The sequence below is a fragment of the Lissotriton vulgaris genome, chromosome 3_1 (assembly GCF_964263255.1).
Source record: "Lissotriton vulgaris chromosome 3_1, aLisVul1.2, whole genome shotgun sequence".
NCBI classification, from domain to species: domain Eukaryota; kingdom Metazoa; phylum Chordata; class Amphibia; order Caudata; family Salamandridae; genus Lissotriton; species Lissotriton vulgaris.
Window position 1 is genome coordinate 335828155 of NC_141689.1, and position 26980 is coordinate 335855134.

Sequence of the window (26980 nt, forward strand, 5' to 3'; positions counted from 1 at the left end):
CAGACTGCCACTGCAGCATACATGGCCTGGTGCAGACAAAATGATAGTTGACATGAAATACTGCCTGTGTCACAATCAAGGGAACACTCACTTGAGTAACTGTGTGCACTACAATAAACGATTGAACATTTCAAGCTATCTATTAAAAAAAATAATTAAAATTGTAACACCATGCTCTATATGGTTCAACAAAAAAAAACTTCAAACAACAAATTTTATCATATAGTGGTAGTTTTGGTTATTAGACAGTCAACATGTAAATTGAAACAACCATAATATACATACACCATTTATACATAAAGCATAAATCATTTCATTATGTGTGTTAATTGCATCATTTTGGCTTTCAAGTGTTTTTACAACAAAAAGCATTTCAATATAGGCCGATGCATTTCGGGAGACCCGGTCCCTTCCTCAGGGGCCACTGTAATAAAAGAAAATAGATACATTCTCATGTTGAAGAGCAAAAACGAAGAAATACAATATTTATGCAGGATGATGCTTATCAAATACTACCAGGATTGTGAACTACACACAGGAGAGGCCACCGGATAACCCCGTGTATTCAGAAAAAACCTGAACAGTAAGATTACACTGTCACCCATTTCATAAAGTGCATGAAAATGTGAAGAAAACGAAGAAAGGTATGTGGCTGACAATAAATTAGATGACCTGATACCTCTGAAGAAACGAGCTAGTAACTTCAAGGTTGAAAAGCAGTAGTCCATGTTCATGAAAAAAAACACTGTGGACGAAAGACCATAGTAAGTGGGGAGTGAAGCTGAGCAAGATGGGATAAAATAAATAGCAGAAACCGAATAGCTGAGTACCTGTACAAGCCTGAGAATGCACGTTCTATAAAAAGAAAGCCACAGACTGTAATACTGAAGTGAACCAATGCGACAAACACGAAAATGCAAATAGAGCCCACAGTCAATACCTGAAATACGATCAAGTTAAAGGTCGATGAAACACGAAACTGCTGGGATCTCTAGGAAACATGAAAACTAGCTGTAACGCAACTGCTGCCATCGTGCTAAGATTATCTGCCACACCCGTTGAAAAACAGACACCAACAACCACGGAAGTTCGTGCCTAAATTTCGCGATTAGAATCACAATAAGGTCCCGTTGCCGAATGAGGAGTTGTACTAATAGGAGTAAGACGCCACCCCGATCGTGTGACTGTACAAGGCTGAAAAGCTAAGGCGGCTCAGAAGACCCGCTGCCATATTGGAAAAGTTACTGGAATACGTACTAACAATGAGGAATGAAACCCAGTTTAATGAAAAGAACCAATAATACTGGGACTGAGAAGTAAAAAATTAAATGAAAGCCTCCTACCTAAGTTCAGTGACTGGATTTTTAATTCAATTCTCAATACTGCCTGTATGCCAAGCCAACTAGCACTGTCTAAGAAATAGATAAATCACCCTTCTAGCAGTCCTTACCAGCCCTAAGGCAGGGTGCGCTAGATCACAGGTGTGTGCATATCTGCATGAGCAAATGTGCCCCTACAATATTAAGGTCTATTCCTAAATTATGTTAGTGCCAGTAGAGCCTTGAAGAGTACATGGGGTTGAAACAACAACTTTTGTTTGACAGTATCATGGTGGCTTCACTGAACACAGGAGTGTTTGGTAACAAACTACTATTCTCAATAAACCCACACTGATGCCAGTGTTGGATTTATTGTAACGTACCTAAAGGGCACCGCAGAGGTGCCCCTGAAAACATACCAGCCCTGGATTGTCACATACTGCTTGTAGGCAGCCTGCCTCCACCAGACATGTTTCTGCTCCCCTGGGTAGAGAGCCCCTGCTCTCTGTGACGAGAAACAATGCACATCCTGGGCAGAGGTGTCACACCTTCTCCCCAAGGATGGGCAAGTGCTCGAAGAGGGAAGCTTCAAAAGCCAGCCACCTTTGTAATGCGACCCCCAGGCTCTGCTAGCAGCAGATGGCAGCCCTAATATAAACCCTCACTTAGGGTGGGAAACCATGGGAGAATAGATCTGCTTACCTCTGCCAACTCCACCCCTAGGGATGCAGAAGGCGAAGTGAAGCATATCTTTCAGTCTCTGCCATCTTGAAGATGGGAGACCCCTCCAATCAGAGCTAGGCTAGTTAGTTCGTTTTTGGAATTTGTATTGCGCGACAGCTACCCAAAAACGGTTTCCTGGCGCAGACAGAATAGTAGAGACAGCAGGAAACCATAGAATTTTATTCACCAAACAACCAGGTTTTAAGTGACTTGCGGAAGGTGATGTAATTTGTCTCATTTCGGAGCTTGACAGGGAGTGAATTCGAGTGCGGACCCTAAATGTGCAAAGGATTTTCCTCCCATCCAGGCCAGTTTGAATTTGGGGACGACAAATCTTGCTTGCTTGGCTGCTCGTAGATTACGAGATGGGATATATGGTTTAGCCAGAGCAAGAAGGTAACTAAGGGCAATTCCTGATTTAATTTTATGCCTATAGGTGAGTGTCTTAAATTTTACTCTGCTCTGAATTTTCAGCCAGTGAAGTTTACGTCGGTGCGTTGAAATAGATGAGGTCTTAGGAACTCTACATAGTAGCCTGACTGCAGCATTTTGAGCCACCTGTAATCTATGATTTACAGATTTGTTTTCTCCCACATAAAGCACATTACCGTAGTCGAGCCTTGATGTAATCAAGGCATTGAATACAGATTTTCAGGTCGCTTCTAGTAGCATCCAGCTGATTTTTCGCAGCCATTTGATGATGGTAAAACAAGTGGCTGCAACTTTAACTGACTGCATACTGAGGGTCTCATCAATTAGCACACCTAAGTTGCGTACTTGCGATGAGGGAGATGGAAGAACACCCATTTTGCACGGCCAATGCTGCTGGCTCCAGAGATTTTTCTGTTTTCCTACTATCAGTATCTCTGTTTTCTCTCCGTTCAATTTCAAAAAATTAAATTGCATCCAAGCTGCTTTATTTTTCCGGTTTTGAGTACATAGGTAGTAGCAGTGTTATGAGCAGATAACGAGAACATCATTTGGGAATCATCTGCATGAGAGTAAATACAGTCCAGATTTTTCAGCCAACTAAGCAAGTGGTCTTACGTAGATATTGAATAACAGCTGGTTGAGAATGGACCCTTGTGGCACATGGGCTAAAGAGTGGACTTTCGAACCCTCCCACAGGATGCTGGCATAATTGAGGGTGTAGTCACCCCTGGTAAGGTGCCCATTGACCCTACCTGCCTCTTGCCTAAAAAGCCCCTAAATTTAGTATTTTGGTGGCTCCCCCTGACCGAGAAACTAGTTCCCCGCTGACCTAAGGACGATGATGAAGACGCCATGCAATGAAGCCTGAGGATAACTACTGACTTGGCCCCTGCCCTACTGGCCTGTCTCCTGCTTCAAAGAAGACCACACCTGTCCTGCAGCCAGCGACTTCCAGAACCCGAGGAAGTCTGTCTGCCCTTTGACAAAAAACAGGGACTCCAGAGACAGTGCCTCTGTCCCCAATAAATCTATACACAGGACTCTGGTGCCCTAGAGGTTCGCAATTCCTGTCCACTCTGCACCCGCTGCATCCGTCTTGAGTCCAGGTGGACGTTCGAGCTGCAGCAGGTTCCCCGGCGATCTTGACCAAGTCCAGCATTGGCAGACCCTTTCTGAACTCCACGACAGCGCCTTTAATTTGAATCCAGAGGCTCCCCCTGAACGCAAACGGTTCCGGTAAGAAGACTCCGACATCTAAAGGCACCCCTGAACACAAAGCCCTAGGGCCTTAGTGAGCTGAACTGACTGTACCACTATGACCCTCCGCATACCTACCTACCTCTGCTGTCGTTAGTCTCCCTCTTGCAACTTCTGATGCAATGCCTTCAGCCTGTTTGTTCGATGCAAGTTCTCCATTGAAGAGCATTGGGCACCCAATGCTGTATTTGCACCCTGTATCCGGCCTCCCCAGTGCCGCTGGTGGTGTATGTTTGGTGCTGCTTTGTGGCCCCCTCGTGCTTGCTCTAATCCCCAAAGCTTGGCCCTGCAATCAATGTGGCTTCTAGCACCCCCAGTCTCCATTGAAACGTATTGGGCTAAACTTAGTTTCTGACCTATGCATAGGACCACCCCTGTGCCCCTGGTGGTGCATTTTTGGTACTCACTTGCCCCTTGCTGACCTTTGGTCCCGAAGACTAGAACTACAAGTCAGATACTTACCTATTTAACCTCATTATTGTTTTTGTCCATAGGATAACATTGAACTGTTCAAACATTGCACTGAATGTCGTCTTTCAAAAGTCTGAAGCATTTTTCCTGAAAAAAATACCTGGTCTTCACACAAAACTCAAACAAAGCTTATTTTTATTTAATTGATGTGGATCTCCTTTTTGAGTTGTGTCCCCTTTATTGGTCAGTGTTGTGCAATAAATGTTTTGCACTCCTCTGTTAGGCCTAAGGCTTATCGCCCACACTACCACTAATAGAGCACTTGGGTATACATTGAGCCTTGTATACTTCTGGGGAATTTCTTGATTCTGTGCACGGTATAACTGCCTAATGGCATATCATATAGACACAGATCTGCACGGTGACATTTGCCGAGGTGAGGGCTGAATGCTGGACATTGTTCTCCATTGAAGCACACCCCTTCCCCCGATGCAAGCTCACAAGTCCTGTTTTTCAAAGAGGGAACAGTATGCCAAATTGGTCTTTTTTGGGGGGTACTATGATAACCCTTTAAAACAGATTAGCCTATTTTTGCAATCTGTTTTTAGGACAATAGGCTTATTACATATAAGAGTTTAGTACATTTTTTCGAGTGTAGTAGGGATCATATTTGGTCCTGATGAGTAAAACAGGGGGGACTGCATACGAAACATGTCGACCAGGTAGGGTATAGTACATACACCCTACTCAACCCCTTTTTAACCATTCCAGCTAGAGAAGAGAATAAAATATATTTTTTCTACTAGCCAGGAATTTTTAAAGACCCTCTTTTTTCACTATCGCAACCCCTACCACTCTCACTACCCACACCACACATAGCCTATTACAAAATCAAGTTCTCCCACATATTCGTTGGTTGAAGCACGCCCCGCCCCATAGGGGGACGGGAAGACCCTATGATGAAGCATGACACTATGGGACTCAGTGTGTGAGGGGTATTTTAAAAACACATAGTGCTTCCTCAGGGCAACTCCCTGATAAGCTACCTGTTCTTGTACACCACATCACAAAATATTAGATATAAAAGATATATAAACAACGTATCTAGGGTAGAATCATTTTGGTTTATAAATGTGTACAGGAGGAGGATTCTACTTAATTACCTCTACACTCCCTTTTTTGATATTTGTGGATACCATATAGACAGCCAGCTTCCTACAGTATGTAAAATTAAAAGTCAGGCTTGCCATGCCAGACCGGTTGAATTTCCCAATACTTTTAATAGACTTCTTTTTTTTTTTTTAAAGCTTAATGAAACAAAACCACCATTTCAGTAGTCTGTCAAAAATATATGTTTGCTTAAAATGGCCTCCGTAATCCTGCACTTCAGTGGGTCATGTCAATACTTATGATTTATAATGATTTCCCCTGAGAACTAAGATTAAAGATGATTAACTTTTCATTTTGCAGGTTGTCTTCTAGAATCACGTGAACCATTCCTTGTGATATACCAACGTTAATCTTTACTTATAAAAAACAAACGCAAGTAATCAAAATTAACTGGCACATGGTAGTTTCAAGTTTTTTCGGACTAACGTTTACAGCAGTAAATGGGCTGGCAGCTCATCTTTCACCCACCTAGAAATTATAACAGGTTTTAAAGAGGGTGGCCATGTGCAGTATTATCTGTAGGCTGTCATATGCTCCTTGGACAAACACGACCTATATAACCGCATTTGCCAAATTTAAGTGGACTCTATCATTCTCTAAGCACATGGAGAGCAAATCCCTCTTACTGCATACAGCCTCCACAAATGGCAGAGGCCATAGTTTTGCAGACTGATGGTACCCTGAACTAAGGTGGTGTAGTAAATACTCTCTCCATAGAATTACCGTTAAGAAGGCAACTTCCTGGGTATTTACTATCGGCTCTCCATGCTGACAACTGTATAGCCTAGAATAAAGTATCCTGTAACAACTGTTCTTAGAATGGTGCCAAATTTTGGATGCCCCTTGTTGTCTTAGTGGAAACTCAGCTCTGATTTCAAACAGGAAAGTGGAAAAATAAAGTGCCTGCTGTGTTTTTTTTATGGTTCAGAAGTTTACTGGGGGAATGCACAATACTAGAAATAGTGATTCATCTTTTCCTAGAGATTTAATAGTTTTTTTTACTCAACATTAATGTAATGCTGATTTTTGTCTAGGTATATTCTAATTGCATGACATTTTGCATTGTTAGATGACTATTTCTGTTCTTTTTTCTAGGTGGCCTGTTAAGTTCAAAAGCGAAGCGAGCGAAAGGTTCAACCCACAAGCAAAGAGTTATTATCATGCTTTATAACAAAGTATGTGATGTTGTTATCAGCTTGTCGGAATTGCTAGAGATCCAGCTCCTGACGGACACCACTATATTGCAGGTATGATGGTTTGTTAGAATATTATTTGATAGAGTATGTGGCTTGATTTTAAAATAGTGATAAAAGATTATTATTGATCAAATTAAACACTGAATCGTCCTGCCATTGTGGTGGGGCTAATATCTAAAGCATAACATTGTATGGAAAATGTCTACATAGGTCGCAAGAACACTACAACTTTAAGGCATTAATTCATACCTCCCACAAAGGTTAATGTACATATACAATTTTGTGGGAGTTTTAGATAAATATATGCTTTATTGACTCACATTAGTAATTTTTCTTTACTATCCTGAATTGCTCGTTATCTACTAGTGTCTTTCATGTGTAATCTGGACTGTTTCTGTCCTGTTTGTGAAGCAAACTGCCACTTTGCATGAAGTTTGTACTACACACAGTGATAGCAAATTTCCTACCATCCTGCACTGCCACATACCTCTCTGTGAACAGTAACCCAGATGGGTGGATTGACATTATGCATAGGAGAAGAACAGGCAGAAGATGAGATCATGTCAAGTGCGTCTCTTAGGTTCCTTCTCACAGAAGCCTAACATTTTTCAACCTAGAGTTGCCCAGCATCTAGAGATCTTTAGCCAGCCTAGGCCTGAGTATTAAACTAGAGACATATCGTAACAGAATACCTTATGATGTGTGTTTTATAGAGACCATCCATTATGTGTACTTTAATGCCCTGCAATTATCAAACTGGCTTGCAAAAACCCATTTGTTACATTTATATGCTGTAAAATACTTCAATTTACAACCAACAGTAAATGTCAAATGTTGGAACGAAAGTCCTCTGTATGGCTTTGTGAAGCAGTGCTGCCACACTTATATATTTTTTCTTTGTAGCCCTGTGTATTTTTTTCCTGGTAAATTAGACAGGCCAGTAAGTATACTGGACTCCACTCCTCTTTTCTAAGATAGCTGGCTTCGCACCCTGCCAGAGCACCCAAAGTGCACCCTGCCTTTAGAAGTTAAAGTCCATATACCCAGACTGTTATGTGAAAGTGGGTTCAACGTAATTGTAGTGGAAAGAGAGGCATTTTTACTTGTCCCCAGATAGGGGGTACGAGGGGGCGGTGAGTTGGAGGGAGGTCCCTACCAGCTCCTCCTATTATGTATGTACAGCCATGTGTATACTTGGGAGCATTTCTCCTTCAAAATGTCAAGGACATGTGTAAGTGTCCTTTAAGAATTTGCAAAGGTTTACGTGTCTGTACCAACGCTTCGAGCCTGCTTGATGGTTAACAGGTGCTTGGCCGCTTTTGTGTAAAGCGGGGTTGTTATGACAAGCCAGACCTGCACTTGAACCCGTACCTACCTCCACAAGGTAGGAGCCCAGGGGATTGCTGCCACAGCCCGAAGGCTCCAAATGAGCGCTGGTAGCGCCTGACCAAGCCAACCCTTGCGCTGCTCTCTTACTGTTTCCTAACAAACCGCAAAAGGAGCAGCATTAGATTGGCTCTGGAGTCCCGGGGTACGACAGGATCTGACGGAGGTGAGATCATTACTTACATGCTCGCAGCACACATGAGGAGTGGAGTCGAGCCTGAAGCAAAGACAGTCATTGTGTTTGGTGCTGAGAAGGACCGGCTGGTGAGTGTTTAAACTTTGTTAGCTTAAGAGGATTAACTAAGTCCAGCTTAGGCATTTAGCGCTGTGATGATTGTCCCTGTTACTATATTGTGCCATATTCTTTGAAGAGCCAGGTAAGTAGGTGTTGTATTAAAAGTAGTTTCCCCTGAATGAAAAAAAAAACGATGTTCGAGGCATATGAGCTGCAGGTTGTACACTATGCATTAGATCGCCACCTGGTGTTGGGCTCGGATGATTGCAGGTTGTTGTCTTCTTGGAAGAAGTCAGGTAGGTGACTCCTCCCTTGGACAATACTGTGCATGGGCATCGGTTCCATTCTTAGATTGTTTTTTTCCGCCACTGGGTTCAGATAAAATTTTCTCCGCTCCGATTAGAAAACCACTTTTCAGTAACTTCAAAGCGTAGAACTTCCTCAATCTTCTAAAAACTACCCTCGACATCGACTACGATACTTTCAACGCCATCAGTTCCATTCTGGTCATTGACACGGGCCATTGGGCCTACAGGCACCGTGCAGCCTACACCACATGGAAAGAACTCAATTAAAAAGATGCCCGGTATGTCGAGCAAAGTTTCCACATAGCGACCACCGCAAAGTCTGCAACCTCTGTCTGTCGCCCGAACACGACGAGTTGACCTGCACAGCTTGTGCATTCTTCCGATTGAAGAAAACCATCCGGGATCGGAGAGCCCGTCCACACGAAATGAGGAGATCAGCTCCAGCACCGGAAGACATCTTCGACGAAGAGTTCCCCTCGTTCCCGAAGAAGACTCGCCTGATCTCCAGATCGTATCATAGGCAGACGACTCAGATGACTCCATTCCATCTGGTCAGCGCATGAGTACTACTGCCCCTGCACCATATATTCTGCCCAAACTGAAGGCAAAGGTCAGCACTCCGCCCAAAGGGCCCAGTCGAGACCGAATACCTGCTTCGAAAGCCCCGCCTCCCAGCCCGGCTCCGAAGAAAACAACTAAGCCTTCTAGTGCCTCGACACCGAGCAAATCTCTTCTACCGGCACGAAAAATAAAGATGCCTCGGCGCCGAAGCCAAAGACCCTTCGGCACCAAAGCCTATAATATCCGGCAACCGCTAATCGCTCCGACTTAGCTTTGGCACACAGCCATAGCTGTCTCTACAGACGGCATCACCCGCCCGTCGCATTTTACTTTGATTTACAAAGAATATCCTTCAGAAAACGGCCGTTCAGGTCTGTTTTTCTCACTTAACCCGACTAGGACTTAACCCGACTAGGACCGGGTTGGAAGTATCACCGGTCCCCCGATATCGCTTTATTCTCACACGAGATCAGTCCTGAAGAGTCACGGTAAATTCCGTTGACGAAACACGTGTCGGTTGGCCTCTTTTTCTCTGGTGGATCTCCTTTTGATAGGCGCACCAGTTGTGAATAGAAATAAAAAACTTTGGGAGAACGATCTGGTTACGATCTTATCCTTTGTGTCTGAATACATGTGATAACCCTCACAATAACTTACCCTTATTTGTGTGCTCTGGTCTTTGCTTGCCTAAAATAGTACCGGCACCGAAACATAAAGACGTACCGAAACCGAAAGAAGCACCGGCTCCGAAGCCGTTCACTTCTACATCTTCGGTGCCGAAGAACACAAAGCCTATTTCCGAGGTGCCCCAATCCTCGAACATGCCTATAAAGCCGAAACCGACACGGCACCGAAAACTATGCCACAGGACGTTATAACACCTCCCAGGGCTAAAGACACACGACAACCTCCCCTGGTACCGAAAAAACCGACGCCCAAGAAGGTTGTAGAGTGCGGAGGAACTTTTTCGGCCAGATCCTCGACAAAAGAAAATCTACATAGACCCAAAGACAGGTCATGTAGGTGCTACACCTCACAAGAAGAGACGAGCAGATGCACCACCCACACCTGTGGTTCCTGCCAAGAAAAAGGACTGTGCAACATCTCCTATGCACCCTTCCTCTCCTATACCTCCTCTTCCTTCTTCTCCTGTTCCTCCTCACGTATCACTTCAAATCTCTCCTGTACATTCTCCATTATCACATTCCCCACAGCAGAATGATGATGAATACAAATTGGGTGGAGGGGAGGACATGCAAGAACCTGATTCATACCATGGAGATGAGGGTATATGGGACTTTTCAAACCCAAAAATGTGCCTATATGGGACTTTACAAACCCACAATATGTGCCTGACTTTCCTGAACCGCAGTCCTACACATAAAAACCTTCCCCTCCACAAAGATACCATTGGTTTTGGTCATCTGTTAAACAGAGATGCTTTTTACCATGGAGTCCCTATGCATTCCGATGACATTGAGGAGGATTTTCTCCTAGATACCTTTGAGCAGTCTCAGCGGTCTGCTCAAATTCTTCCCATGATCAAGGGGGTCTTCAAACACGCTCCAGAGGTTTTTAAAGACCCTGTACGCACTACAATATTAAACCCAAGAATCGATTAAAAAATATAGACCGGCACCCACAGATCCAGTCTACATTAAAGGCCACCTACCACTAGACTCATTAGTTGTGGCCAATGCTAGAAAAAGGGCAAACTCTCAAACTTCTGGCGAAGCACCCCCACCTTACAAGGAATCAAAAGTGATTGATTCGTCAGGTAAAAGAATAGCTGCACAAGCTACAAACATTTGGCGTATAGCAAATACACAAGCCCTCCTCTCTCGTTACGATAGGGCTCATTATGATCAATTAGAAAAACTACTTGAGCACCTACCAGATCAGTACAAAGATCAAACAAATGACCTTATACAGGAAGGCAAGCTAATATCCAGTGCCTCTATAAAATGCGCGCTAGATGTCGCAGACACAACATCTAGAGCTGTAAATACCAGCGTCATACTTAAGAGACATGCGTGGTTACGCATTTCAGGGTTTAAACAAGAAGTGCAAACCACCATTTTAAACCAACCATTTAATCAGAACCGGTTATTTGGCCCAGAAGTAGACACTACACTGGAAAAAATGAAGAAAGACACCGACACAGCAAAGTCTATGGGGGCTTTACAGTCCACACCAGCTAGAAGCTCCTTTCGTCGCTCTTTCTACAGGGGAGGCTCCAAACAAACTGGAGCAGACACTACAACATCTTTCAAATCACAAACGTCCTATAACAAGGGATACTTTAGAGGAGGATACAGAGGCAATAATAACAAAGGAAGAGGTCGCGGTAACAATAGCAACCGATTCTCTTCCGCTACAAAACAGTGACTTCCCTCTGCTCCCCCACAGCATTCCACTCCTGTAGGGGGCAGATTTACACAGTTCCTGCCTGTCTGGAACTCCATTACAACCGACAAGATGGTTAGAAAGAATATCCAACATGGCTACTGCCTAGAACTTACAGCAACCCCTCCAACCATAGCTCCAGACAGCGTCCAATGTCTACAGAACATCTGACTCTGCTTCAACAGGACGTTCTATCACTTCTACAAAAAGATGTTATTCAAATACTTCCTTTATAAGAACAAGGAAGAGTGGTTTACTCGCTGTACTTTCTAATTCCCAAGAAGGACGGAACACTAAGGCCAATTCTCGACCTCAGGCCCCTCAGCCATTACATACAATCAGATCATTTTCTTCCACTTCTGCAACAAGGCGACTTCCTTACAACACTAGATTTAAAGGACGCCTATTTCCATATCCCCATACATCCTGCTCACAAAGTATCTAAGGTTTGTACTGGAAGGACAACACTATCAGTTCAAAGTACTTCCATTCGGAGTGACTACGGCACCACAAGTTTTCACAAAGTGCCTAGCAGTGGTAGCAGCACATCTCAGAAGACAACAAATACATGTCCTCCATTATCTAGACGACTGGCTCATAAAAGCAAAGTCATTCATTCAGTGTGTCCAACACACACATCAGACAGTTCAAACGTTGCACGACTTAGGGTTTACAATAAACTACACCAAGTTGCACCTGCAGCCTTCGCATGTACATTAGTATCTAGGGGCTACACTAAACACGTCTACAGCCCTAGCGTATCCCAGTCCAGCCAAGATACAAAGCATTCAAGCCTTAGTTGCCACTTTTCAACACCCACAGTCTCTGCAAACCATGGTGTTCATGAGACTAATGGGCATGATGGCATCTTGCATCTTCATAGTACCACACGCAAGATTGCAAATGCGCCCACTATAAGAGTGCCTAGCACAACAGTGGAACCAAGCTCAAGGTCAACTAAAAGACCTTGTGTTGGTCGACAGCCGCACGCATCGCTCTCTGCAGTGGTGGAGCACCAAAAACTTGACAAAGGGGCGACCGTTCCTCGAGCCTGTTCCACAAGTAGTGCTCACAACAGACACATCCCTCACAGGATGGGGAGGCCATCTCTTACATCACACAACTCAGGGTCAATGGAACAATCAACAGAAACTGTTCCATATCAACCATCTAGAGCTGCTGGCAATATTCGTAGCACTCAAGACTTTTCATCTTCAAGTGCAAAACAAAGCTGTCCTAATCCGGACTTACAATATGACAGCCATGTACTATATACAAAAACAGGGGGGACACACTCTCTGCAACTGTCCCAGCTTGCGCAGAACATTTGGAGATGGGCCATTCTTCAAAACATACATCTGTTAGCGGAACACCTTACAGGTGTTCAAAACAGAAGGAACTCTTGAACCTAGGGTCCCACACGAACTGCGCGGTCGGTGACGATCGAGTGGAGATCCAGGAGGGGGTCACATTTTACTAAAGATTGAAAGTCCTGAGGATGGCCTTGATGATTTGTCAATAATAAGGCCGAAACGTCGACATATGAGACCACATTTTTTGCCTTTTTGATCAATTCGTCACAGCGTCATCTTTGTATACATTGAACAAGATCAGTTGTGATTTAACTTAAAAAAGAGTAGGCTTCAACGCAAGTGGATTTTAAGAACAACTAGTCTGTCTTGTCCACTTGTACATTGTTGATTAATTTTCACATTTTTAAAGAAATTGTACCGTATAAAATGAAAAATTTGATATAAAGAGATTCTCTATAAATTCTACTTCCCGTGTAGCTTTTTTCATTATGAGTTTGCAAGTTTCCATTTAGATGAAAACAGGTTTGAATTGAATTAAGTTGGACCTAAGTTTTTTCAGTCAAGATCGATCAACCTCCTGTTTCTGAATAATTTTCGAAAACAATTCCCTTGTAAGCAATTTTTCTTATATCATATTTCAGCCCAAGCTCGCAAGGGTTTATTGGGTCACCCACCTTTAATATAACTCTATTTACAAAACAGGCAATATCTGTCTCTCTTCAGAGTGACTACAATCAAAGCATTCATGGAAGGATTAAAAAGAATAATCCCACCCAGATTGCCACCTTCTCCTGTGTGGAACCTGAATCTTGTCCTTACAAGACTCATGGGGCCCCCTTTCGAGCCTCTACATAAATGTGAACTGCAATTCCTAACCTGAAAACAGCTTTCCTTGTTGCCATTATCTCTCTCAGAAGAGTAAGTGAGATACAAGCTTTCACTATACAAGAACCATTTTTTCAAATACATCCTAACAAAGTGGTTCTTAGATATAATCCAAAATGTCTTTCAAAGGCCATCACTCCTTTTCACCTAAATCAATCTGTAGAGTTACCTGTGTTCTTCAAAAACCCAGACTCTGTAGTGGAAAGGGCTTTACACACATTAGATGTTAACACCTTGGCTGCTAGGCGTTTTCCCCCCCTGTGCTGGAAAATGCTTTAGTACATGATTCATGACGAGCTCAGCTCGTCATCAGCACAGCTCAACTGTGCATCATGACGAGCTGAGCTCGTCATGAGCATCGAAAGGGTTAAAAGGGCTCTTTTATACTATATAGATAGAACTAAATCCTTTCGAAAGACAAAACAACTGTTTGTATTTTTCTCTCCTCCACACAAAGGCAACCCCATCTCAAAAGGTGGGATTGCAAGGTGGATTGTAAAGTGTACACAAATATGCTGTATTAAAGCTAAACGTACATTAACAGTTCCTCCTAGAGCGCACTCCACTCGCAAACTAGGAGCCTCTATAGCTTTCTTAGGAAACATACCCCTAGAGGACATATGCAAGGCAGCAACATGGTCTACACCACACACCTTCACGAAACACTATTGTGTTGACGTGCAAGCCAAGCAGCAAGCTGCAGTAGGCCAGGCTGTCCTTAGAACTCTGTTTCAAACTACTGTAACGGATACAGGTGACCACCGCTAAGGGAGACACTGCTGCACAATCAATACATAGTGTAAAATCTGCAGCTCCTATGCCTCGAACGGAAAATGCTACTTACCAGTATGCATCTGTTCTTGGCATGTAGAGCTGCAGAGTTGTACACGCCCTCCCACCTCCCCGGGACTTGTATCCGTTCCAGTTTTTCATCTTGCTCAGATGCACACGCATGGACATCCTTTTTTCTTTACTTCTACTAACTCCATCATTTCCCATCATAGCGAAAAACAATCTAAGGATGGAGCCGATGCCCATGCGCAGTATTGTCCAAGGGAGGAGTCACCTATCTCGTGACTACAAAGACTTCTTCCAAGAAGACAACACCAGGTGGCGATCTAATGCATAGTGTACACCTCTGCAGCTCTACATGCCAAGAACAGATGCATACTGTTCCCAGAGGGATCTACTTTGAATAATTCTCATTGTGCATCTCATTTATAGTAAATTCATTGCATGAACTTTTTCGTCTCACAAGAGATTGCACTCATCAAGAACTTGTTGACTTGCATGGAAAGCAAAGAAATGAGTGAATAGTAGGACTTTTTAAGCATGGGATGAGTTTCGTGCCACTTTGGGACAAAATATAGCATTATATATGCTTAGTCATCACAGTATAACTCTTGTTAAAAACATTCATGTTTGAACGCACGTGTTTAACACAAAACAGATGTACGTTTTCTTATTACGGAATGGGTTTTAGCTTTTAATCATGAAAAGAAACTACGGCGTAAAAAATGTTTAGGTGAACTTACACATTAGGAACTGCATTCTAGGACTTTAAGTAATCTGTGGGAAACGAAGCAGCATACATAGCTTGCAGTTTTTTTTAAATGGAGTTTATACGTAACTGACGCATGCAAGCCATCACCTGTAGAGCATAATGGTGGTCGAGGACAGACTTAAATACGGTGGTTCGAAAAGTGTTGCATGAGGTTGCATTTTGAATAGAATATGCGTGCGACTGCACGCTAGATAAATAGAAGAGATGGAATCTTTGATTGTAGAACGAGAAACCACTATTTTACCCTAATGTTCTGTCTGCATGTCACGGTAAGCGCACGATATGTGACCGGGGATGATTGTTGTGAGTTTAACATTTGCATGATTTGGAATACAGTTACGGGGAGTGTTTAGGTTTCGATAACTAAGCAGTCAGGAAAAATTAATAGCGCAAGTCTTTAAATAGATGTACTATTTACTATTAGAAACGCAGGATGCAGAGATTATTTAGTTGTTTTCTGAGAGACCATTGTGTATAATTAGATCGTAATGGATTCATTGGCATAATGTAAATAAATGTATTTATCGACTTGTATTTCTAGACCCCCCTGACGAAGGGAGTGGAACTCCTGAAATGCATTGGGCTTACGTAATAAAACATGCTTTTTCAGTCACAATGGTTCAGTATTTGGCCTGATAAGGTCCTAGAGGACAGGTATGGGTAGCGAGTATTCAATAAACGCTAGGGAGCAAAGACTGTAGGTATAGGTGAGTAACGGCTGGTGAGAGACTCGGACCCCCTACCTGCTCCGCGAACGCGCCAAAATGAATGTGCCAAAAACCATTATTTGCATAGCGACGAACGCGCTCAAGCAGACCCCCTACCTGCTCAAAATATCGCCGAAATTCAACTTTTTAGGCGCCCGTAATTGACATTTCCACAGCGAGGATAACGCACAAACATTTTCCCTCGCTCTGCTTAAACATTCAATCCAAGTAGGACCCTCGTCTAAGTTAAAGTGACCGAGCGCTACCTGGATCATCTAATTGAGAGAACATTTTCATTAACTACTATATTCTCTCCAGAAAGCAACCTTCAACTTCAGTATCCAAATATCACCCTTGCCTGAAAATGCCTTGGCAAGTTTCAGGAAGCTCATCAGTCCTGATGATGAGCTAAAGTTACATAGATCGAAACGCCGTCGACATACCCAAGGATTTTTACTCTTTCTATTGTATATACTTGTTTTGTAACCTTGTTGTTGTTGTGTGACAGTCCGTTCACTTTGTTCACTTTTGTCACGTCCTGCACCGTACTATTCACCTGAGCACCTGAAATACAGTATAAGTATAAATATTTATGTATACCCAAAGAAGAAAAGATCAAAATAAATAACTTTTTCTACCTATACCTACAGTCTTTGCTCCCTAGCGTTTATTGAATACTCGCTACCCATACCTGTCCTCTAGGACCTAATCAGGCCAAATACTGAACCATTGTGACTGAAAAAGCATCATTCCACCCCAGGTTCTACTAAGTGGGGTTCCCTTGTTTATAAAAAACATACGTAATAAAACATGACATGAAATGAATCCCATGCCTAGAGTTTGTGGATTTTGGATGGTGTAACTATTTGGATAAAATGAATTGAACAACAAGAATAAACAAGGATTAAAATGGAAGAAAATGGGGGCGTGGCCAAGATGGCAGGACTGTGCTTTACAGTCCCTCCGGCGCCTTGAGAAGCATCGCTTTGTTTAGCACCCTCATCGGCGCCCACCCAGACACTAAATCGGGTTGCCTGGTGCTCCGTTGCTGCCCCGCCGAGCTCCGGTCCTCCATTTCACCACGGCGGACTGTTGAAGCCGGATAACCAGACGTGCGGCCTGCACCTGCGCGCCGCCTGGGTGGTAATCTGGGCCCAGCGGCAGGAAGAAGCGGAACTGCGGCCGTGGTGAGGTGCGCTGCCCAACGGCTGGAGCGGGATCGCTCCTGTGGCCTGGCGTGCGGAACCCCCCCTGTCCTCTCCCATGCCCCCCCCCCCCTTCCCTTCCTGACTTCCCGATGAGGCCTTGCGACTCGGCCGGGGGTGTGCCCAGAGACTCCGGAGCGCATTGCGGCGTAAGCAGGGAGGTGGTGAGAAGCGGCACCGCTTACCGGGGACGGCATAGCCTGTTCCTACCGTGGTCTTCGGTGTTGGGAGGCCTGCCGACTCTCGCGCCTTGCGGCCATGGGGCCTGGAGCCTGGGCGGAGTGGTGACCTCCTGTACTGTGGCAAGCTGGGGTAACGGAGAAGGGGCCTGCGAGCGGGCCCGACCCTCTCTGGCAGGGGGAGTGCTGTGCAGCCCGATGAACGGGAGCAGCGAAGCTGGCGGCCTAGCAGGAGTGGCGTCCACCGGGAGGTGAACTACGCCGGGCACACATCGGTGCTCAAGGGAAGGTGGGGACTGGAGCGGGGGGGGCGCTCTTTCAAACATCTTGCTCCCAAGTTATGGAACACTCTCCCCCTGTTCCTCCGCTGTACCTCAAACCTTCTGGCCTTTAGGAAAGGTTTGAAAACATGGCTCTATGGTCAGTGAATGGTCTGTTTTCCCCTTTTTTATCCTTTTCTTTTCTGTTTCAGCTGTGGGTCAGAAAGCGCCGGGACACTCCTCGGAGTAGCCGAGCGCTATATAAGACACCCATAACATAACATAACACAGCGGAGCCGCTGGGGAAGACTGGACAGACCCCTGATCCTGGCTGGTGGCGGTTTCTGTTGGCCCTCGGGAAGGTAGGGGCATCGAGGCAACGCTGGTCTGGTGTTGCTTATAGCTTCCTACGTGTGCTTATAACCTGGAACACTGGTGCAGAAGGAAGGGCTGTGTGGTGAACTGAAGCTGGAAGCGGCTGGTCTGCTAGAAGGGGCCTGGACACTGAGCTTGGGGCCTCGCCGGTTGTATGGTTTAGAGACCTTCACTGCTATGTGGAGGGCAGGCGGCACTGGACGGACGTAGTGCCCCCCTTCCCCCATATCTATTTCGCTTCGGGACTAGGCAACAGCCATTAAAGAAGACATATCGGAGCTGCGCTCCCAGCTGGCGTCTGATCTGCGTGAGGTGCGGAGGGACGTAGATGGAGTGGGGGAGCGTGTTGCAACATTGGAGGAGCACGACGTGAGGACGGCAGAGGACATCCATCGACTTCAGCAAGACGTGATTCGTCTGACGGAGCAGAACCTAGATCTACAAGCCCATACTGAGGACTTGGAGAATAGGTCCCGCCGCAACAACATTAGGATTCGTGCAGTGCCTTGGAAAGGAGAGGGGTCGGACTTGCGGGAGTATGTGGAGGCACTTTTCAAGCATATCCTGAATGAGGAGGACCTGCAAGTCATACGGATGGACCGAGTGCATAGTGTTAGATTACCACGAGGTCCCAAAGCCCCTCTCCCTGATATTTTGGTGTGCGTCCATGACTTTCAACTGAAGGAGCGGATCCTCCGCAAGGCATGCAACTTCAATCCCCTTCAATTCCGGGGTCATCGCCCGTGTTATTTCAGGATCTGGTGGCTTCTACTCTGCTGAAACGGCGGGAAGTGAAGCCTGTCACCACACACCTACAAGTGCAAAATGTGCTCTATTCCGGCTTTTCTTCAGGTGGCAGAACAAGCTGGTCCAGGTACGCTCCTTGGCAGAGGCTTTGGACCTTTTGGGTTTGGAGCGGCCTGACTCCTCCGGTGGTGGCTCCTCTAACAGACGGCGACGCTCTGCAGATTGGCAAAGAGTGGGCAGGCCTGTGCCGGCAAGAAGGCCCCACTTATCAGCAAGCATGCAGGAGAGAGGTGCTGCGGTTGCTTCTGTGGCCCTAGTAACTGAAGCAGCAACGGACGACTTTAAAGCAGCCTTGTGAGGCCCCGAGAGGGTCGGTTGCAGGCGCCGTAGGGGGCTACCTCTACGAGGTAACACTTGTGCTTTATGTCCTTGCTCATGAGGGAGTCAGATATCACGAACTGGAGGAATTTTGACTGGTGCCATGTCCCCCTGTCCTTGGGGCCTGTCTTATTTTACTTATTGTATTGTGATTTTCTTCTTGGGGTTATGCGAGGGTTAGGGGGGTGGGTTGGGGAGGGTAGTGGTGGTAGCAGGGGATTGATCGTTTACGGCTTGGAGCTGGTTGAGGGTGTCCTCAAATGCATGGTGGGTCAGTGGAGGGGGGTATGCGGGGGGGGGGACACACACGGAGGGGGATGGATTTGGCTTGTTTGGGCGGCTTCATGACACAATTGGTACTTGGGGTGAGATGGAGGATGGGGGAATCAGCCATTCGACCGCTCAGTGTAGATGGTTGGGTTGGGCGGCCTCTGAAGAGCTCTGTCGTTAGTCCTATCGATGATGCCACTTACTCTAGGGACGTGGAATGTTAAGGGGCTGAATTCTCCCCAGAAGCGCCAAAAGATTTGGAAATATATAATTGACCACCAGTTAGATGTAGTTGGCCTTAAAGAGACCCATTTGGCTAAATCAGAAGACTCATGCCTTAAGCACAAGCAGTTCCCACTGATTTATAGGTCCTCTGCCCCCACGAAACAGAGGGGAGTGGCCCATATGTTTCGCTCGGCCCTGCACTTCCAGCCAGTGGGTGTACAGAGTGATAAGGAGGGGCGCTTGGTCATGGTGAAGGGCCTCCTGCAGGGCAGACTTTGCACCTTTCTTGTAGTATATGCACTTAACACTGGCCAGAATGGATTCCTCCAAACCCTTTTGGGGAAAGTCATAGATTTTGCTGAAGGGCCATTGATTATTATGGGGGACTTTAATCTGGTGTGGCAGAAAGACCTAGATAGCACTCACTCACAGAGATTCGACATGGGCTCGTTTTCCTCTGACACGCAACAGAAGATTTTAGACATGGGCCTTTTTGATGCATGGCGCTCCCTATACCCCCAATCTAGAGATTACACTTTTTTCTCTCACGTCCATCGCTCTTATTCCCGACTTGACAATTTCTGCCCGAGTCAGTCCCTCCGAGGCAACCTCCACGAGGCCAAGATTTTTCCACTGTCCGTTTCCGACCATACTTTGCTCGCAGTGTGCCTTCATTGGGGCGTGAAGATTAAGGCCAGCCCTAGATGGTATTTCCCGGCGTCTCTGGTTCGGGACAAAACCTCCTGTAACACTCTGAGAGGAGTTATATCTGAGTTTTTTGCACTTAATGATCCGGGGAAGACCTCAGTCTTCACCACATGGGATGCCTTTAAAGCGCGTGTTCGCCGGCAGTGCATGACCCTGAATGCTGCTCTTAATAGACAGCGTGGTCGGGTAAAGGGAGCAATTAGAGGAGGAGCTCTCCACTCTTGAGAAAGCACACAAGGAGAACCCCTTCAGACAAGCATTGTGGCAGCTAACGGCAGGTAGAGGTAAACTCCGGGCGCATTACAATAACAGGGCTGAATATACTCTGCTAAAATTAAGACGTCTTTCCTACTCCCTTGGTAACAAGGTAGGGAAGCACCTCGCTAGGCAGCTTCGGGATAAGAGGGAGCGGGAATACATTGGGGGATTCAGGACACTCTGGGGTAATGATACACCAAGATGAGGCAAAGGCTGAGATCTTTGGGGCCTTCTACAAGACCCTTTATTCAGGAGACCCTCTAGATGCTGCCGCGCAAAAAGAGTATCTGCAGACGATAACGCTGCCCCAGGTGTCAGCGGAATGGAAACGCTCTCTGCTCCCTTCACCAGGGAAGAGGTGCTGACTGCCATTAAGGCCTTGACATCCCATAAGGCTCCGGGGGCAGATGGGTACAGGCCCATTTTCTATAAGACCTTTGCCTCTGAACTCTGCCCGTACTTAGTCTGGTTGTTCAACAGCATGGCGGACGAGAGTGAGACCTCTGGCACGATGGCTGAAGCTCTAATATCTATCGTACCCAAACCGGGGAAAGACCCTAGTAAGTGTGCCTCCTATAGGCCGATTGCCCTGTTGAATCTGTATGCGAAACTTTACTTATCTATCATTGCTCAACGGCTCAACGACCTGATGCCGGTACTCATATACCCGGACCAATCAGGGTTCATTAAGGGGTGACAATACGAGGTGGGTGATACACTTGATTGAAAAGGCCAATAAATTCAAAATCCCTGCAGTTCTGGTGGGGCTTGATGCCGAGAAGGCGTTTGATTGGGTGGACTGTTTTTTTTTATTCCAGACGTTAGCCGCCTTTGGCTTCTCCTTTAAGTTTTTGACAATGATTCGGGCGAACTACCTCTCCCCCAGGTCCAGAGTAGCGGTGAATGGGCACCTGTCTTCATTTTTTGAACACTCACGGGGCACTAGGCAGGGATGTTCCCTATCGCCTCTGCTTTTTGCCCTAAGCATTGAACCATTAGCACTGGCGGTGAGAGCCAACCCCGACATCCACGGCCTACCCTTCACTAGGGAGTCACAGAAGATCACTCTCTTTGCGGACGATGTCCTCCACTCCCTCTCTGATCCGGCCCACTCCCTTCCCCACGTGCAAGCGGACCTGGAGCGCTTTGAAGCGGTGGCGGGGTTCAAAATCAACTATGACAAATCTTACGTCTTTAACCTCACACTCCCCCAATCTGAAGTCCTCCATCTCAAGTCGCTAACAACCCTCCCGTGGGCCGACTCCTCTATTCAGTACCTGGGGATCCACTTGACCCCCACGTTGGGGAATCTTTACTCTGCCAACTTCCCCCGCTCTTAGCTAAGATTAAGGCCGACCTGACCCAATGGAAGCCAATGTCCCTTCTTCCCAAACTATTGTACTTGTTCCAGGCCCTGCCCATTGAACTCGACGGGGAATTTTTCCAGGAAAATGAAATCTATGATGTTACGCTTTATCTGGCAAGGGGATCGAGCATGCTTCTCCTTCACCATCCTGCGCAGGCCGAGGAGGGAGGGAGGCGTAGGGCTACCTGATCTTCATTTGTATTATAAAGCGCAACAAGTCCGAGTACTAGTGGAGTGGTCAAGTCAAGTCAAGTCAAGTCAGAGGATTTATATAGCACACTACATACCCAGGGGGTCTCAAGGCGCTTAAGAACAACAGGAATCAGAAAAACACTGGTTACACATGGATCGGAGTGTTACAGGGAGGACGATCTGGGATTTGGTATGGAAGCCCAAGAGCGACAGGCCTAAAAATGCTTATATCAGTACCGCCACTAGCACCACCTTGAAGGTTTGGGATTCAGTCTCCAAGGATGACAGGTGGACTACCTTCTCCTCCCCCTTTACGCCCATACACTTAATCCCCGCCTTCCCCCCAGCGTTGACCGAGGGCCCCTTTGAGGCTTGGAAAGAGGGAGGTTGTCTGGCACTAACACACCTATTCCATAACTTTGACCTGCTCACCTTTGACAGCTGTAGGAGGGACTACGGGGTTCAAGAGAATGAGCGATACCACCACACTAAATTACTTCACTAGGCGCTGTCCTCTCAGGTGAGCTATGCAGCTACACTGCCCCTCACGAAGTTCGAAGCCTTCCTGACCAAGACTTCCTCCATGAAGGGTGCCATCACTTTTATATATGGGTTCCTACTTTCCACTGCAATTTCCCCAAGGCCTCGATACATGTCCATGTGGGAGGGGATCCTTCAACAGCACATTTCTGACGCGGAGTGGACACACTTATGGTCAGACATAGCCAAGTTTAATCCTTCCGTGGAACTTAGGGAGGCGCTCATGAAAACCATGATGGATTGGTACCTACACCCCGCCAAGCGAGACTGATATTTCCTGGCACTTCCGATAGATGTTGGAGGGGATGTGGGCTTTTAGGGGACTTTCAGCATATTTGGTGGGACTGCCCCACTATCCGTCCGTTCTGGGAGGAAATTCTTGCCCAAATTAAGGATATGTTGGGATACCCCATTCCTACTTCAATGGCCTCTACCTTACTAGGTCTCCGTGATCCTTATCTCGAACATCGGACTAAGGCAGACAAGCGGATTATGTGGCTCAGCATCGGGGTGGCCAAGCTCACCCTGGCCGCGGCGTGGAAAAGTAAGAAGGCACCAGCCACCTTCCTTTGGCATTCGCGACTATGGAGACTGTTGAGTTTGGAGAGGATGGCTGACATCTTTATGGATGATTTTAAGAACTTTAAATTTCTCTGGGGCCCACTGGTCGCTTTCCTCTCCTAGGGTCTTCCGTCTGCAGTGTGTCCTGCTAGCGTTAGAGCCTTCCACCTATTTCAACTGTGAGCTCCTGACCCTACACGTCTTGATCTTTGTCCTCTGTAAGTTGCTACCACCTATAGGGAGGGGGGAGGGATGTGGGGAGGGAGGGAGTTTTATTGTGTTCTGTTGTTGTCAGTGTGACTTCCCTCATATTGTTCATCTATGACATTGCCTACCAAGGAACTTGCACGCGGAAGGTTTCCGATTTTCTCAGCGTAGGGTGGCAGCTGTCAGTTCTTACCTGGGGAACATAGGTTATCAGCCGAGCCGCTGTGAGGACATTCGCCCTGAACTTTCAACGATCTCCCACTTAAATTGCAAGCCGTTTGGTATTCCCCTTAAATGTTGGGAACTGCACCTTCCAGAGATCTACTCTGTATGTTAGGGGTCTGACCAAAGGGATCTTTATCTGGCTTAAAATGCTACTCTCGGGCTGTGTTTTCAATGCTACCCTGTGTGGGACGATGTGCGGGATTGTCGCATGTTTTTTGTGTTTCAAAATGTCAATAAACATACCTTTGAAAAAAAAATTTGAAGAAAATGAGCAAAGGAAAAAATGGATATAGATTTGATTAATTGGATTCAAGTCTACAGGTGGCTGGGCAGCTTTGTGGGGCCAGAATCTGTCCCTTCGTGATTGAGCTACAAAGAATGGCGCCACAAATGCCTGTTCACTTTTGTTAACGAAGTTGATATACACTGTTTTTTCACTTAGACGCAGCATGCTGCTTTATTTTTATGCCACAAAAACCAATACAGCGCGCTCTGTAAAAGTGATAAAATAGTATATGCCGACAAGTGGTAGAAGTGGGCAGGATCGGAACGGCACGGCGTGCCCCTACTTACAAAAATTATTTCAGTTCGTTCCCCTACTCAGTTCTTTCAAAAAATCATCCCGGGACGGCAAGAATAGTCGTACTTAGTAATTATAACTTTTTCGTTAAGCTACCAGGGGCTTCTCGCACTTCTCTTGAACTCCAGAGGCTGCAGCAGACCCTCCCTGAGCTTGCACAGGCAGTGGGCTGGCCCAATGTCTTTCCGATTGAGGCCGATTATGCCCTTCCGAATGACAATGTGCCCGCCCTCTGCCTTTAGCATGTCATGTCCCAGTGAGATTGGCGTTAATGATTACAGAGGAGCTTTCCCCAAACAGAGTACTTGCCCCCTTGTGTAATTTGTCAATGTTGTATACAGAGTGAACAGGGCAGGAGCAGTGACGGGACAGAAGAGGCGACCGGACAGAAGAGGCAACAGGAAAGGAGAGGTAATGGGGCAGCAGAAGTAACTGGCAGGAGAGGTGACGGGGCAGGAGAGGTGAAACGGGGCAGGAGAGGTGAAACGGGGCAGGAGAGGTGAAACGGGGCAGGAGAGGTGAACGGGGCAGGAGCGGTGAACGGGGCCAGGAGCGGTGAACGGGGCCAGGAGCGGTGAACGGGGCCAGGAGCGGTGAACGGGGCCAGGAGCGGTGAACGGGGCCAGGAGCGGTGAACGGGGCCAGGAGCGGTGAACGGGGCCAGGAGCGGTGAACGGGGCCAGGAGCGGTGAACGGGGCCAGGAGCGGTGAACGGGGCCAGGAGCGGTGAACGGGGCCAGGAGCGGTGAACGGGGCCAGGAGCGGTGAACGGGGCCGGGAGCGGTGAACGGGGCCGGGAGCGGTGAACGGGGCCGGGAGCGGTGAACGGGGCCGGGAGCGGTGAACGGGGCCGGGAGCGGTGAACGGGGCCGGGAGCGGTGAACGGGGCCGGGAGCGGTGAACGGGGCCGGGAGCGGTGAACGGGGCCGGGAGCGGTGAACGGGGCCGGGAGCGGTGAACGGGGCCGGGAGCGGTGAACGGGGCCGGGCGAGGTGAACGGGGCCGGGCGAGGTGAACGGGGCCGGGCGAGGTGAACGGGGCCGGGAGCGGTGAACGGGGCCGGGAGCGGTGAACGGGGCCGGGAGCGGTGAACGGGGCCGGGCGAGGTGAACGGGGCCGGGCGAGGTGAACGGGGCCGGGCGAGGTGAACGGGGCCGGGCGAGGTGAACGGGGCCGGGCGAGGTGAACGGGGCCGGGCGAGGTGAACGGGGCCGGGCGAGGTGAACGGGGCCGGGCGAGGTGAACGGGGCCGGGCGAGGTGAACGGGGCCGGGCGAGGTGAACGGGGCCGGGCGAGGTGAACGGGGCCGGGCGAGGTGAACGGGGCCGGGCGAGGTGAACGGGCCGGGCGAGGTGAACGGGGCCGGGCGAGGTGAACGGGGCCGGGCGAGGTGAACGGGGCCGGGCGAGGTGAACGGGGCCGGGCGAGGTGAACGGGGCCGGGCGAGGTGAACGGGGCCGGGCGAGGTGAACGGGGCCGGGCGAGGTGAACGGGCCGGGCGAGGTGAACGGGGCCGGGCGAGGTGAACGGGGCCGGGCGAGGTGAACGGGGCCGGGCGAGGTGAACGGGGCCGGGCGAGGTGAACGGGGCCGGGCGAGGTGAACGGGGCCGGGCGAGGTGAACGGGGCCGGGCGAGGTGAACGGGGCCGGGCGAGGTGAACGGGGCCGGGCGAGGTGAACGGGGCCGGGCGAGGTGAACGGGGCCGGGCGAGGTGAACGGGGCCGGGCGAGGTGAGGCGGGGCCGGGCGAGGTGAGGCGGGGCCGGGCGAGGCGAGGTGAGGCGAGGCGAGGCCGGGCCAAGTGAGGTGAGGTGAGGTGAGGTGAGGTGAGGCGAGGCGAGGCCGGGCCAAGTGAGGTGAGGTGAGGCGAGGCGAGGCCGGGCCAAGTGAGGTGAGGTGAGGTGAGGTGAGACGAGGCGAGGCGAGGCAAGGCCGGGCCAAGTGAGGTGAGGTGAGGTGAGGTGAGGCGAGGCGAGGCAAGGCCGGGCCAAGTGAGGTGAGGCGAGGCGAGGCAAGGCCGGGCCAAGTGAGGTGAGGCGAGGCGAGGCGAGGCGAGGCCGGGCCAAGTGAGGTGAGGCGAGGCCGGGCCAAGTGAGGTGAGGCGAGGCCGGGCCAAGTGAGGTGAGGCGAGGCGAGGCCGGGCCAGGTGAGGTGAGGTGAGGCCGGGCGAGACGAGGTGAGGCGAGGTGAACGGGTCTGGGCGAGGTGAGGTGAGGTGAACGGGTCTGGGCGAGGTGAGGTGAGGCGAGGTGAACGGGGCCGGGCCGGGCGAAGGGAACGGGGACGGGCGAGGTGAGGCGAGGTGAACGGGGCCGGGCCGGGCGAAGGGGACGGGCGAGGTGAGGCGAGGTGAACGGGGCCGGGCCGGGCGAAGGGAACGGGGACGGGCGAGGTGAGGCGAGGCGAGGTGAACGGGGCCGGGCGAGGTGAACTGAACGGGGCCGGGCCAGGCGAGGTGAACTGAACGGGGCCGGGCGAGGTGAACGGGGCCGGGCGAACTTTTACACTTACCATCCTGAATTTGCACCCATGCCAGTTGGCCACTCTACTCTGCAGTGCCTACGACCTCCTCCCCCTTCCCTTGTATCTAGGGGCCTGCAAAGCAACACTGAAAGAGCCATCAGACAACTGTAAATTAACTGGTGACCCAACAGAGCAGAGCCGATTGTTGACAATGCAATATCGGCTCTTGATTAGCAGTGGATTCCAGAACATGGAGTGTAAAATCCTCTGTGTAGAGGATGCTGTGGTGCAGGGAGGCACACAAACTAGTTTATTTAAACAAACAGACTACACTGAACGGGGTATCTGTGCACCCTAAACTGGAAACA

At 48.3% G+C, this 26980-nt stretch overlaps 1 protein-coding gene across 2 annotated transcripts in view; it reads left to right on the top strand.

Annotated features, from left to right (window-relative positions):
* Window positions 1-26980, top strand: part of NIPBL (NIPBL cohesin loading factor) — a 1086041-nt gene that overhangs the window by 205195 nt on the left and 853866 nt on the right. For both annotated transcript variants that reach the window (XM_086960544.1, XM_086960543.1), the window contains exon 9: window positions 6408-6559. In XM_086960544.1, the coding sequence (XP_086816670.1) occupies window positions 6408-6559 (152 nt within the window). The remainder of the gene's footprint in view (window positions 1-6407; window positions 6560-26980) is intronic.